Source organism: Lactuca virosa, chromosome 3 (genome assembly GCF_052849685.1).
Source record: "Lactuca virosa cultivar CGN04683 chromosome 3, Lactuca_virosa_CGN04683_v6, whole genome shotgun sequence".
Taxonomy (NCBI): Eukaryota; Viridiplantae; Streptophyta; class Magnoliopsida; order Asterales; family Asteraceae; genus Lactuca; species Lactuca virosa.
Genome location: NC_136428.1, coordinates 1,101,008 through 1,115,426, shown reverse-complemented (window position 1 = coordinate 1,115,426; position 14,419 = coordinate 1,101,008). Strand labels below are relative to the sequence as shown.

The 14,419-nt window shown below is 38.0% G+C and overlaps 1 protein-coding gene across 1 annotated transcript; it reads right to left on the bottom strand.

Annotated features, from left to right (window-relative positions):
• Positions 1-273: 273 nt before the first annotated feature.
• Positions 274-6,065, bottom strand: LOC145165111 (uncharacterized). Its single transcript, XM_079083752.1, has 20 exons — positions 5,932-6,065; positions 5,365-5,445; positions 5,218-5,290; positions 4,555-4,677; positions 4,207-4,376; positions 3,993-4,142; positions 3,769-3,903; positions 3,506-3,566; positions 3,132-3,418; positions 2,907-3,038; positions 2,645-2,755; positions 2,482-2,571; positions 2,279-2,398; positions 2,081-2,186; positions 1,823-1,948; positions 1,612-1,746; positions 1,396-1,523; positions 1,154-1,309; positions 785-1,075; positions 274-676 (listed from the first exon to the last, which is right to left on the bottom strand). The coding sequence occupies exons 2-20, from the start codon at positions 5,419-5,421 to the stop codon at positions 584-586; spliced, it is 2,544 nt and encodes an 847-aa protein (XP_078939878.1). The 5' UTR covers positions 5,422-5,445; positions 5,932-6,065; the 3' UTR covers positions 274-583.
• Between the last annotated feature and the right edge of the window lie 8,354 nt (positions 6,066-14,419).

Sequence of the window (14,419 nt, the reverse complement as noted above, 5' to 3'; positions counted from 1 at the left end):
TGAGTTTTTTTTTCCAACGTATAATTTAATGTTTGTACTTCAGTTTAGACTGTAAAAAAAATCATATTTTGCTTAAATATTGAATTAGATACAAACCCAAAAAAACAACATATCAATGCAACATTGTTATTAAATTTGATTGAATTGTATTAAATTTGATATGTGAGGGTGGGTTTGTTTTTTGAATACTATGTTTTTTTTTAAACTTGATTATTGAATATTATGTTTTTTTGAAACTTGATTATTGAATATTATGTTTTTTTGGAAGCCAACTTAACATGTAAGTATTATGAATTGCATCGTCATTGGTTTCACCTAATTTATAACCAGTTTTTGTTTGGAAAAATAACCGAAAAAACGGGACCAGAACCAGAACCGGACTGGAACCGCGGTCTGGTTACTTGTTCTTATAATATCGCAATACCGGTTCCGGTTCCGAATCGGTCCGGTTTCAACGCTCATCCCTTCCGTATCAGTATCGGTATTAGGGGAGGGTGATGATTCCATTCAGCATTTTGTTTCTTCCAAGTCAAATCAAAGTAAGTCCTCTCAGCTAACTAAAAGCAAAATGTTGATAATGACATTATCCACCAATAATGATCTTTAGGCGATCATATGCATATTGCAATTTGTGTTTCTCTTCCATGTTCAACTTGTATCCATCATCATCATCAGACTGTATGTAGAAAAACCATTAAGCAAGTCAAGATATATATAATCAATCTGGATCATCACGTTTAAAAAAATAAAAGCAGAAAGAAAAAAGTTGGAAATGTTTGATTACCATTACTCTGATTATGTTGTGGAGTATGCCATCAATCTCTTCCTTGCAATTACGTGCTGCTGCTATTTTGTTAAATATTTGGCCACTGCCACCACCTCTTCTAACATCCTCATCATGCATTAGCAGGAGGACACCAACAACTGCAATTATGCTTGCTTTTTCACATGTCCATGTCCTCATCACCTTCAACACATGATTTACAATTCTGTCACTCCTACACAACAAAACAAAACATGGCAAAACATAGTAACCCCTTCTTCTGCTTCTTCCATCCTCCTCTTCCCCAACATTCTGCTCCATAATAAAGAAAAAAGTAAGCAAGCAAAGCAAAAATGACATGAGATCTAAGAATAATAGCTAGTGACTTACAGAAACAACATGGAGCAAGTATCCTGGAAGGAGGTTGCCTAGTTTGGAGATGCTCTCTTCAGAAAGCCTTGTGGGCTTCGAATCAAGTGTGGTAATCATTCTAAGCAATGCACATGTATTCTCCAAGCCTGCTTCATTACTTGTATTCATATTCGACTGAAAAAAATATTAATATCACACCATTAATTTAAGCATCAAATCAACAGTCAACACACACACACACACAAAGCAAAGCAACTTACAATCTGATGAATAAGCGTTCCCTCTACCGTCTTCAAAACAAGATGATCATCCCCAATCTGAGACAGGCAACAGCAAACACCACTAGTCACGCGCCTAAATAATCCAGAGTTTGACTTGTCACTATTTTCTGATGATTAAGCAAATTCATAAGCATAAGCATAAGCATTGGCAAAATCAATAAATAAATAAATAAATAAAGAGAGAAGAATAGCAACCAGGAAAAACTGTGTATCGTGAGAGTAACGTGATGAGAAAACTAATATAGTCAGCAATCTGGATGTGTCCAGCTCTGTACCCACAACTCACAACTTCCAACAAACGAAATAACAGAAATGGATCCACATCCTCACCTGCATATCATATTCATATTCATATTTTATATTTTATTTCTATCTATCAAATCAAATCAAATCAACAAATACTCACGCAAGCAACAAGCAGCCACCGACTGAAGCAGAGATGGGTCTAGGAAGGAGAAGTAATAGAGGCAAGATATACAGACTTCCTGAATCTCTCTTGGCAGCTTCATGAAAGCCCCATACGAAATATCTCCTGCAATAACAATATTATATATATATATATATATATATATATATATATATATATATATATATATATTAATAATATTACTTTACTATTATTCGTATATAATCAACAAAACAAAATCAAAATTATAAGCATCACCATCATGGCTTGTACTGTAGAATTCTCTCAACGACAACTGCATGCTGTCAAACTCCGACTTCATAATACCACTTTGTCCCAACTCAAGCTGCACACGCAACACAGCCTGCACTCCAATCCAACAACCACAGCATCATTCATACCCAAATGCTCTTATCTGCTTTCTTTACAAAAGAAAATTAATATAATATAATATACCTTGGACGACAAAGGATTTTTATCACCTAACAGACTTAGCACCAAAGGAATCTCTCGTATCCAACTAATCTTAAACTCTAACATTTCTGAATCACTTGTTGCATTCGCCCACATGTTTTTCTGTATATATCATTCAAACTATATAGATTCAGCCAGGATAACAACAGATTAAGAAAAACATACAACCAGGCAGGCAGGCTTACAGGAGGAAACAGCATTTCTTCGATTGCTGAAAGACAAACTAATTTCATTGAAGACTCCGGATCACACTTCTTGAAAACCTCTGTAAAAGCCTGAAATATATGCATATGATTATGCATCATTCTCCCTCTTATGCCAACATTGTACATGCTTAAGCTATCATACCTGGAGAATGTGTGATTTCCAACTACCATCCACTTGCATCATCAGTATAGGAATGAAAGGAATGAGTGGAAGTGAATGCTTCTGAAAAAATGCTTTGCCAGTGCCACAGACCTGCAAATAATTTCCATTATGTTATGATGCCAATTCACTCCACACTTGACCACATCAGAGGAGCCTTCTAATCATTTATTTATTTATTTTTATTTTTTTTAAGTTTCCATAAAATCTTTATAATATCAGAAACATGCTTCAAACTACATACCTTCTCAGACAATGCATCTACAAGGAACACCAGGAATTTTTCCAGAAAGACAGATGGGGGAGCTGACCAATCACTTAAACAAAAGAAGATCTCTGAAACTATGACATTCAAGATAAAATACCTATTGTCTTCCTGCGCATGCATTAACAGTGTTGAAGCTTTTAAAAATTAGATGGTGAAAAAAAAAAATACTGACATCATAATAAGGAAGTTGTATAACACTACCTTCTCTGATGACTGATGTGTTGGGTTCAGGGGAAACACAGTAAACAACTTCTTCAATAACATCTGCAACACATCTTGATCTCTTCTGTTGGAAGGTGGTGAGACTTTCGGATTCCCATAAACAAAAAACTTGACAACAAGATGTATACTTTTCAATATAGAAAGCACACAATCAAATGACTGTGTTTCCAAATTAGGCATTGTCTGAACTGAGGGCATAAAATCCTGGAGACCACCAACTAAAATAGGCAAAAGGCCCATCAATTCCTTTGCAGTCACTGGAAAAGCTGATAAAAGGAACCAAATTGTATGTTAAGTAACATACATGTACAATCTTATGAAGAAAATATCAGATTCTGGGTTCTTTCACTTACCAGAACGATCTTCATGCACTTGAGACTCAAAAGCATGCAAAATTCTTGGGTCAGCAACTGCCTATTTGCAAGAGGGAAAAAGGAGAAGATAGCAAAATCCAAAAAGAATATAAAAGTCTGAAATTACAACTTTACAACAAGTTATGGTTGAACATGCAGTGTGACATCAAGATTTCCCAAATGGAAACATAAAAAAAAAAAAATGCAGGGAGTTTTGGACATTGTACATGATGTTGTTTGATTGAAAGTTGTTAGAAAAATACATTTTCAGTTGAGGATTTATCATCTGGCAACAGAGAGAGACAGTATGCCAAGCCAGCAAGAACACTCTTAAGCTTTCCCTTGTCATGCAAATTAAACTGGTTCTTCTGCAATATCTCTTTGTAATGTTGGATGATCTGTAACATGAAAACAGTTTTTTCAATATCCGACTGAACTGGCACTTGGACCTAAATATTTTAATATGCAGCCATGCTCTTTTCTATACCTTTTCAGCATACATGGAGAATGACATTGGGTAGTGCTGGACAAGCAAGTCAAAAAATTTGAAAGCCATCAAACGAACATCAAATGCCAAATGTGTCATTGCATTGAAGACATACGTCATCATCAAAGATATAAAAGTCCCCTGGTTATCCTGGAAAAATCAAATAACTTCAGTTTGACATAATATATTACAAAAACAACCTACAGCTACAGACCTCTTTACAAGCAGGAAATATGACTGCCTTTAGAAGTTGATAGAGCGTCTCACGGACAATTTTGTCTTCATCACTCATGCGCTCACGCAGTTTTTCTATAACAGAGAGTCTGTGCATTTTCAGTTGTGCTGGATGTTTTAGGAAGATATCCCTGATCCCAATCAATGCATCTTCAAACAGAAACAACTCAACTGCTTTTAGTCTTAATACCAGAGTAGCTACTTTAACTTCAAACTTCAAAGCATATTATATAGTTATTTAACTAAGCCTTAGAGTTTTCCTTTCATCATATTTGAAACAAATTAAATATTAAATGTTAATACTTAATAGAAGAGAAACAGATGGTACCTCTGCGAACTTTTGCATTGTGATGAGATGTCTGCTGAAGCAGTTCTTTTAAGGTCAAACCTTTTTTGCTGACAGCTAGACCAGCCTTCTCTGATGCCAAACTTTGCTCCGGTAATATGATTGCTGCACATAACAATTAACATCAATCCAATTAATACTTTTCATATTCTTCTTATCATACTAACATCAACAGACAGGTGTATTTAGAAACCATCATGACACTCCAGCTTTTTAGTGGGATTGAATCTCTACAAAACCTTTGTGGATTGTTGAGTGAGCCTGATTTAATCCATCTTATCAGACACATAGAACAAAGGAAACAGGGGTTGATGGTTATTTTTCAAATTTATCCCTGCACATCAACATCAACAGCAACAGCTTTCGTTTTGTTGGGCGAGGAAAGTCTGTGTGCTCAAGTGGAACTACAGGGTTAGGGTTATGCTGGTCAGGGGGGATGGTGTCATAAAAACGGACACTTTCTTTGTCTAATGTCGATTTAAATTTTAATATGAAGTGGGAAACTGCTGTTTTACATTATGACAAGCAAAGCAAGATGAGGCTATTGTTTGCATGTCAGATAAATAATGCATCACTTTCCAGACATGCACTAAGCCAGAAAATACATTGGGTTTGGGGATATGACAAGTAATACTTTAAGATCACCTTTCGATTTGACTTCAGTATTGGTGGTATTCTTTGGTGGCGGCAGTTTCCTTCCAATTTTCCGCTTTATTTTCTGCAGAATATCATATCAAAACACAGTTGCAGTTGCAATTTAAATCATCATCCAAGGAAAGGAATCAGACTTACTTTGAAGTCTACACCGCGCTTTTGCTGCTTCTTCAACTGAGCCTTATGCTGCACCATCTTTCAACTCGAGTCCGGATTTTACTTTTAAAAAAAAAAAAATCAAAAACAAAGCTAAGCTTATTAAAACTGCTTATTACTTTTTTGACTTATAACTTATTAGCTTATGGCGGGCGGTGTCAAAAGAGAGTTTTTAAACATAAGCCAACATTGTTATTCAGCATTGTTACAGGTTGTTCTTGAACTGAATCACAATCTTAGTTTAGAATGATGGTTGATAAAAACTTATTATGTTTAATTCATTATGGTTTTCTAATTATTTAGAATCAAAACAATCAGATTTACAAAACCATGAAAGGAGTTGCCAATGCTTCTACTTTACAGCAGGAAAATCAATTCACATTCAAAGATAAACAACTTTCATTACAAATGTTTCTACTTTACAGCTCTTATGTATCAATTGATAAATTCATGAACCAACAAATTATTCTAACGGAAACCAGGGAACAGAAGGAAAATAAAGCTAGAAAAAAAAAAAACGATAGAACGAAAAATTGAACAAAAATGAACCTAGTTGTGGGAGTGCGACGGTCTCCGGCCGGTGGCTTCACAGGGGAGAAGGCGGCGAGCAGGGGAGTCCTCACTTGGAGGCAACGATAGACAGAAGCACGCAATGGATGGAGGCGTACGTATGAGGTTTATTAGGTTCAAACGTTATTACTTATTAGGACGGTGTTTAGGATTACTTTGAAATGAATTTTTAGTTTTTAACTTTTTCAAAATGTCAAAAAAATATTTGGGAAAAAAAAAAAAAAAATTCAAAGTAACTTTTTGTTTTAAAAAAAAAATTTCAAAAATCAGCAAAGTGTATTTTTTGTGACATTTAGTTTTTTAAAAGCTAAATTACATTCAAAAGTTAAAAAATATATAAAAAAAAAAAAAAAAACTTTTACAAAAGAGCTTTTAAACTTAAAAAGTAATCACAAATACTCTTTAGGTTCAACTTACCGAAAATCACTTTTCCAAAATGTTATAAGTTGTTTTATTAAAAAAAAAATACTTATCCAAATATTTTTTTTAACTTATATCGGTGTGGAACCAGTAATAAGTTTAGCCAAACACCCTAAAAAACGTAAAGACTTGATGATGCTGCAGAACAGACAGGGTTCTTTGCTTGCTTCCTAAACGTAACATCTTGAAAATTAACAAGGAATAAGAACATTAATCAATTAGTCATACCTTTGCCTAAAGGTTAAGGGGCCGAGAATAGAAGAGAAGAGAAGACTAGGACAAGGAGGAATGGTTGAGAAGTGATATGTGAGAACTTGAACCAGGATCATCGCCTACCTTTGGGTCAGCTTTGCAAATGATAAAAGACTTGATGATGTTGAAGAAAGTAACAACCAAGGTTCTTTGCTTGCTTGTTAGGGTTTGGGAAAACTATAAAACTGAATTTTGCCGCCAACCGAAAGGCTCGATTGCAATCGAAGCTAATTTTAGGGACACGTTGTCATCATGGGATACCGTGATTAAGTAACGGAGGTACGGCCAACACAAACAGCAATGAAAGAGACGACGGCTGTAACACTCGTTTTCCAGAAGTATCAGGTAGAGACTTAAAGGGCTAAAAAATTAGGGTTTTGGAGAAAAATCCTATGCCACGACGTGATGCATGGATGCCTCACTCCTGGTCCCACCACCAGGCCCCCATTGAGAGTCTAACTGATAAAGGCTACCTTAGCCTATACATCATAAAATACCAATCACTGACCACAAAGTTGTCCCACTCTAAATGTAATCACATACCTTACGTTAACTAATCTCCATTGGGTCTCACCCGTACTATCATAACCATATGAGCCTCGCCCACTGGTCTCACCCAATCGAGTGTTGTACAGGCGTAACCTCGCATTGGTTCCAACAATCCTCATACCAACTAAGAGAAATCTTCCGACAATACCATCCGCCCCGACCCGGGCACGCACTGATCATTCCTCAGTTCCACGACCACTCCCACAATGGCCTACCTCATTATGGTGTCACAGACTTACAACACTTCCCTAACAACCTTTCATCCTTATGTATGCTACGGCTACCCCGTAGTCTTACAACATTCCCACACTACCATGGTCTCAACCCATGGTCTTTCCATCCATCTACCATACCAACCCATGATCAATCATGGGTCAAACCACAATTTCTATATCTTCATCAGGTGTTCGGGTCATGCCCCGAACCCAAGGCCTTCATTAGACAAGAATAGGAAGAGAGGCTCTAACACAACCCTCACCTTGGATCCAAACTCATATATGCTATGCATAACAACGAATGCACCAACCTATCGCTGGAAGTCCTGAACCTCCAACCTTGCGCAAACTCAATCCAAACTTCCACTTGGACTGGCTTCCCACTCGTCTAGGATGTGGAACTCCTCCTGGTTTCGCACCTGATCTATCCCCGGAATCCAAACGGTTTTCTCCCACTTGGATTTGACTACACCTTCTCAAATTCACAAAATTGATGGGTTTCCAACCCGCCTTACATCCTTACAATTCAAATTATCGACAACCTGAGCTTACAAGGACTAGCGTTCCATCACTAGCCAATTTTAGCGATCACACACACATTCCATATCCAGATGAATACTTCCCGAAATCTCTGTAAGTTCAATAATCCCAAGAACTTCCCATGATACAGCTCCAAACCTTTAAGTCATTACTGCTCGTGACAAAAACTATAACCCTTGACCGGAACAGACGGATCACCACTCCAACTACCCACTCGTCGAAGGATTTCTGCATTCTAACCATCTTCAACCAATATGATTATGAAATTCCTTTGTCAGTTCTAGCCCAAGCGACCATCATTATCATCCACTCGCCACCGCTCCTTCCCAAGTAACAGTAGCGATCAGACCCGAGAGTCCATCAATAACCACTGCCATCTATACTGAGCGACGCAATCACTTCTGAACTTTGACTTTGTTGTCCCAGAAGGGGACAACCAACTTCCATTAGATCATTTCCTTAAAGATTATGATGTGAGGACTACCCTCACATTCTGAGAATATCATCCTAGCAGCAACACACTTTCACTCGAATCCCAATCAACCCTTTATATTCCTCATCTATCCATAATTCTAAAAGGCAATAAACCTGTATTACAACTGGCTCTGCCCCCGATACTGGACTAATCACGCTAGTCCGAATACTGATCTTCCAAGCGATACCCCATAATTGTTTTCACCAATGGCCCACAACAAGCTTCCTGACCATCTAAATCCAGCTCAACAAGACGTATCCCACTCATAACTCTAGGCATGCAAAATTGGCATATAGCAATCCTTGATAATATAAGTTAGACGATCACAAGGGACTATGATTCTTAGATGGGGACTACACTAAACTGAACATAATGTCTCAACACCCACTTACATAAGAAGAAGCAATTAAAATGCATGAACAAAATACATACCTACGAGGTCCTGAAGTCTTGGCTCCTCCCCCCTCTGAAAAATCATGGATGATGGGGTCTGAGCCGCCCAACCAATAACCGTGGGAAACTTTCCCTAAGGTGACCAGGCTGATGACAGCGATGACATAATTCTACCTCCAAGGTGCATTCTTAGCGAAGGTGGCCCTTACACCCGCACCTGTCGCATTTGGACTTGTCGCGCGCATGCTCATGGGTTCCTCCACCCTTAGCATAAATCTCGCGGCCACTCAGATCCCTAACACCAGGCATGACAACATCAAACTTCTCATATGATGTTAGCAGAGTCGGATCATGAGTTCGCTTCCTCTTTCCTAGTTGTTTTTTCAGACCTAGCTCTCGTTCACATATTTATCAGCTTAAGATTCCAAACCCGAGACTGGCTCTTCGATTAGGCAGCGACACTTCGATTTCTACAACAATCAAGACTGAATTTAAATCACATACAAGAGATTCAGGGTATCGGACCTATCGGTACTTCAATTCTTCAATTTTTTCCAGTTGGAAGCCTTTGACCAAACGATTTATATTCGAAGACTGGAAGTCGAGGTTTTAATCTTCAAGCCCTTCATGAATTTGATTTCAGATTCTGTTGCACTCTTTCAACTTGATTTCTGTTATGGAACTCGATTTCTATTCTGCAATCGATTACTGTTAAGAACAAATATCTGAATGTTTTTTTTGTCTGGAAATTTATCTTAAAGCGCTTGATTTCTTCACTCAATCCGTGTAAGCACATGTATGTATGTGAAGTCTAGAATTGGCATCAGAAAATTGAGGTTATTGTTCAATTTGTACAAATGTTAAAAAAGTTTCAATTTGCCTTTTCCAACAGGTGTTAATTATTGACTTTATTTTGTCAACTACAGAAAATTGATGTATACATGAACTAATTTGTTGACTTTATTTTGTTAATTTTCTATTTTGATTGGACTTTAATTAGAAACTTGATTGTTGTTTCTGCAGGTAACTTTCCAGTTAGCACAAAACAAATTTGTTGAATATAATGGGAATTTCATATGATTACATAGAGCTGAAAGAGTGGGTTCTTATAAAAGAATGAGAAAATTTTCATTTAAAGTATTTATGTTCGGATAAAAAGCACTTGCTAGATACATTCACGCCAAGAAGATTGTGAAATCAACTACTGTTGTTTATGCTGTTAATTGACAAAAATATGGATGGTTGTTATAATTTTTTTTAATGAGAATGTTATCATTTTTTAAATTCGTTACATAACAAGAACCCATGTACCAAATGAGAATGTAGTTATCATTTTTGACTTTTATTCCATTAAACGGGTATCCATCGGGTTCCCCATACCCGGCGGGGATTTTTTCACTCGAACCCATCGGGGATTAGGCGGGGCGGGGGCGGGGATGGGTGTGGGGATCGGAGGTCGGGTACGGGGATGGATAATGCAGCCTCTGCCAATATCCGCCCCCATTTGCATCCCTATTCCCGAGTCACCTCGACTATCCCATCAGTTGCCTGAACGACCGTCATATGATCCTCGAACTTGACGACCAATCTGTCAGTGACAAGACCAATAATACAAGGTAAATCCTCTTATAAAGTTTGTAAAATCTCAGTGGCAATCCAATCACGGAATCGATCCCCCTGAAAGCATGATGAATACCCCAACTTCGATCCCTCCTGGAAAGATCTAGCAATAGGGTCCTTCTCCCTGAAAAGTTCTAAGGATCCACAATCCTTGAGCTCCCGATGAGAATCCAACAGTTCGGTTGTAATCTCGGACCGAAAAGATCCAAGACGATCATCCAAGAGTTCCATGATCCCTTCCTCGATGGTACCAAACAATACAGGAGTTTGGTCCAAAATATCGTGGGTGATCTCCGACGAGATAAATTCCCACATGCGCTCATCCATCGACTCAACACCAGCACCTGAGCCTGAAATCAGATCCTCCTCTACGAGTGCTTATCACCATACTGAAAAGAAACCATACACATGATCAAAACATACCCAAAGAATCCTCATCCATAGGCTTCCTAGATTCTCCGTAACTATCCTTGATTCGAGTATGGATCCTGTGCTTTCAGTACGGGCCCAATACTACCTTCCATACCTATCCATACTTTCCTCAAGAATCATCCCAAATCCTCTAAGTCACCTTCTCAAACTGTTACTCCAAGTACTCGCTAAACAGCGTATCCGAACCCGCTAAAAAACACTTCCTAGGCTCTCCTAGGTTCCCGACCCCCATGCCATCAGCTACTGAAGAACTCCCACTAGTACCAACTAACTACTTCATGAATATAATCACATTCCACAAAGCTTAGATCATCCTTCAAGTAACAGACTCAACCCTACAACGGTTAGACTCAAACGAGAGTTGTGCAATAGAGTCAAATCCATCACTCTGAGATTATTTAACCTTTACATCATGTGACTTGACACATTCACTTAATATTTAACTCATATCACTAATAGTCCCAGAAAGCACAAAGCAATCAGCATTCATGCAGAAACACTCTAATCCACAGAACAACAAAGAACCTCTGAAGCTCACTTACTACAACCCATGCTAGGATCTTCCACTCTCACTACTGGTTGCCTTATGCATGCAAATTATATAGAATATGGGATCAAATAGACTGTCGAATAAAAGACTACCCTAGGACCACATCCAAACGAGGAATAGGAAATAAGGCCAAATCAATCATTCTAGCGCTATATGATCCTAACCGTATACATTTTTAAAGCATACACTTAGCAATTACTTCTACCAATACAGATTTCCAAATCTAGCACAACATCTGATCCTCCTAGGATACGAGGCATCACATATCAGGCAAATCCATCCAACCATATGAAAATCCATTCTAGCATGCAATTCCATAAGCTCAACCAATTATGCATATAAAGGCATCTCTCCTAGCATGAAATCCTAAGCAAATCCTTATCCCTAATCTAGCATGCAATTCTCATAACATAAAATCATAACAAACATGTATGAGTATTATGGGAATCACTTACTTGAGCTCGGTTGATTGCACACACCACACCCCTTTTGGTTATTAGAAAATCCTTAAATAAAACTTTTATTTTATGAAAAATCTATCAAACCCTCAGTTTGAGTTCAAACACACCCAAGAGTATGCCCAAATCCTTCAAACCAAGGCTTTGATACCAACTTGTAACATCCCAAAATCCATAATAAGCTCTTATTTATTAAGTCAAGAACGTCCAAACATAGATCTGACCCTTAAGGGGTGTCGTAACACGTAAAGTTGGCAACTTTACTTCTTTGCATGACTTAATGGGACCCAAACCATAATCTAAGCTTTTTAATCTTCATAAAAGGTCACTAATACTTGCAAGAAGGAGTAAAACCCCACAAGATGACATTTTTATGACTTTATAACCTCAACAAAGACCAAATATGAGGCTTAAAGGTCCTGGAGTAGCTTCTACTCACAAGAACCACAATCTTGGGACCAAACATGCTTATAACAACTCTCATAACTAGATCTACACTAAAGAACAATAAAGTTTGAAGCTTTATACCTCCAGAAGATAGATCAAGATACACAAAGTCCGGATCCACAAGCTTCAAGCAATCCAATACTCCTTGAAGAAGCTCATTCTTCTTAAATGAGCACCAAAACACATGAAATCACCCAAAGAACTCAAGAATCACACCAATGGAGGCTAGGGTTTAATGGGATGGAGCCTGAAGGTAGAAGGGTTTGGAGTCGAGTTGAGGCCATTAAATAGGGTCCAAGACCCTAAATTAGGGTTTGCAGCTGACTGGAGTACGCCCAACGTACTCAATAGGGAATTTGCGATCCTTCTGCCAAGTACGCCCAACGTACTCCTATGTACGCCCAGCGTACTAGGCTTAACCATAATACCACCAAACTTCCGAAGGCCATAACTTCTTTGTTCTAAGTCTGATTCCGACGATATTTATATCTAAAATTCATATAAGACCCAAACTTAAAGCTTTCCAAACTTAAATCCAAAATTCATATAAGGCCCAAACTGACATTTTACGGTTATACCCTTGGGCTCCAAAACGCAAACCTAACTCCCAGATCATCCAACTACATTATCCCCGCCCAAAGGGCCTAAATCTCTCTTTCCCCGGGGCCCAAGGCCTTATGATAACTGATCTTCGAGTCACGACCCTGAATTAGGAAAGGATTTAGAACAAGGTGCTACACTTCTATTATTATATTTTTATCTCAGAAGTATGCTTGCGTAGCAGTACTTCTATTTATAGTGATTATATTTTTATTCTTGAAGTATGTTGTGACAACCCGAAACTTTTTCCGTTACTGTTACGCGATTTCCGTTAATAAAATTTGAATTTCATTAATTTCCCGTCAAACTTCTTGGTTTAGAAAATCATCTAGTTATATATAATTAAATTTATTTACGAGTCGGAACCAAAATCGCACGAAAACCCGAATATCTCGAAAGAAATCAAACAAACTCCGGCCTAAGTGAGTTTACGGCCGTAAACTCGTTTACGGCCGTATACCCGTTTACGGCCAGCAAAGGGTGGACCCCCCACCACCGACCACAAGACCCCTATAAATATGAGACCCCCACCCTCATTTGAACACCGCTGGCCGAAAACTCTCTCCTTCTCTCTCTAAAAACCTTGACCGTAAACACCTAAAAACACCTTCAATCTTCGGGAAAGCATCGAGAAACACCATTTGGAGTCATTTCGGGACATCTAGAGCACTTTTCTCTTCGAAATCAGCACCCTTGTTCTTGAGTTTACGACCAATCTTCAAAGGCTGTAAACCCGTTTACGGTCAAACTTCAAAGACCGTAAACTCGTTCTCGACCGTAAACTCATCGAATCTTCAAAGGTCGTAAACAGTTCACGGCCGTAAACACTTTTTTTAAGTGGTGCTTTTGGCTGAAAACCCACTTTCCTCAATTCGATCAAGTCCCGGTAACATTTCTTAACCGAAAACAGGTGTTTTTCTAACACTTTATCTAACGAAATCGCTAATTTAGATACATATATGTATTTATTTGATAATAGGATTCCGTTAAGTGTCACGTGCAACAACCTGAGGATCTTCGTTTCTAGCCGACATTTTCACACAATAACAGTGAGTTCATACCCCTACGCTTTTACTGGTTTTTAAAACGTTTTCAGGAAGGAATGCAAGCCAAACATAAATGCTTTTGTGAACTAATACAAAGAGCTTTTAACAAGTATAAAAATCATGCAATTCTCATACTTTAACCCTTTTGTGCTATGTTGAGCATAAGGGAAGTTTTTCAACTTATCACTAAATTGCATAGTTTTCCGGACTCGATATTCACTACGCTATACATGCAAACTATAATCGGTATAGTTTGGGATTTTCGAAACATAACAAGTACAAAAACCTTCACTACTAAACATATATGACAAATTTAATTATAGTTTACATCACAACATGAACATGGTATTTCATAACAGTAATTGTCACTACATACGGTATACATACGGATTTCACTACGGTATAACGCTACAACACCACATGTAAACTAGATTGTACGATACTGTGAGGCTCTAGTTCAACACTGTACC

What these genes read in the sequence shown, in the direction of transcription:
- LOC145165111 (XM_079083752.1), bottom strand. Translation starts at nt 5,421, where the DNA reads ATGGTGCAGCATAAGGCTCAGTTGAAGAAGCAGCAAAAGCGCGGTGTA. An exon ending in TAGATGCATTGTCTGAGAAG is followed by an intron (nt 2,756 to 2,906) that starts GTATGTAGTTTG and finishes AATTATTTGCAG; the next exon opens with GTCTGTGGCACTGGCAAAGC. An exon ending in CTACAGTACAAGCCATGATG is followed by an intron (nt 1,949 to 2,080) that starts GTGATGCTTATA and finishes TTGTTATTGCAG; the next exon opens with GAGATATTTCGTATGGGGCT.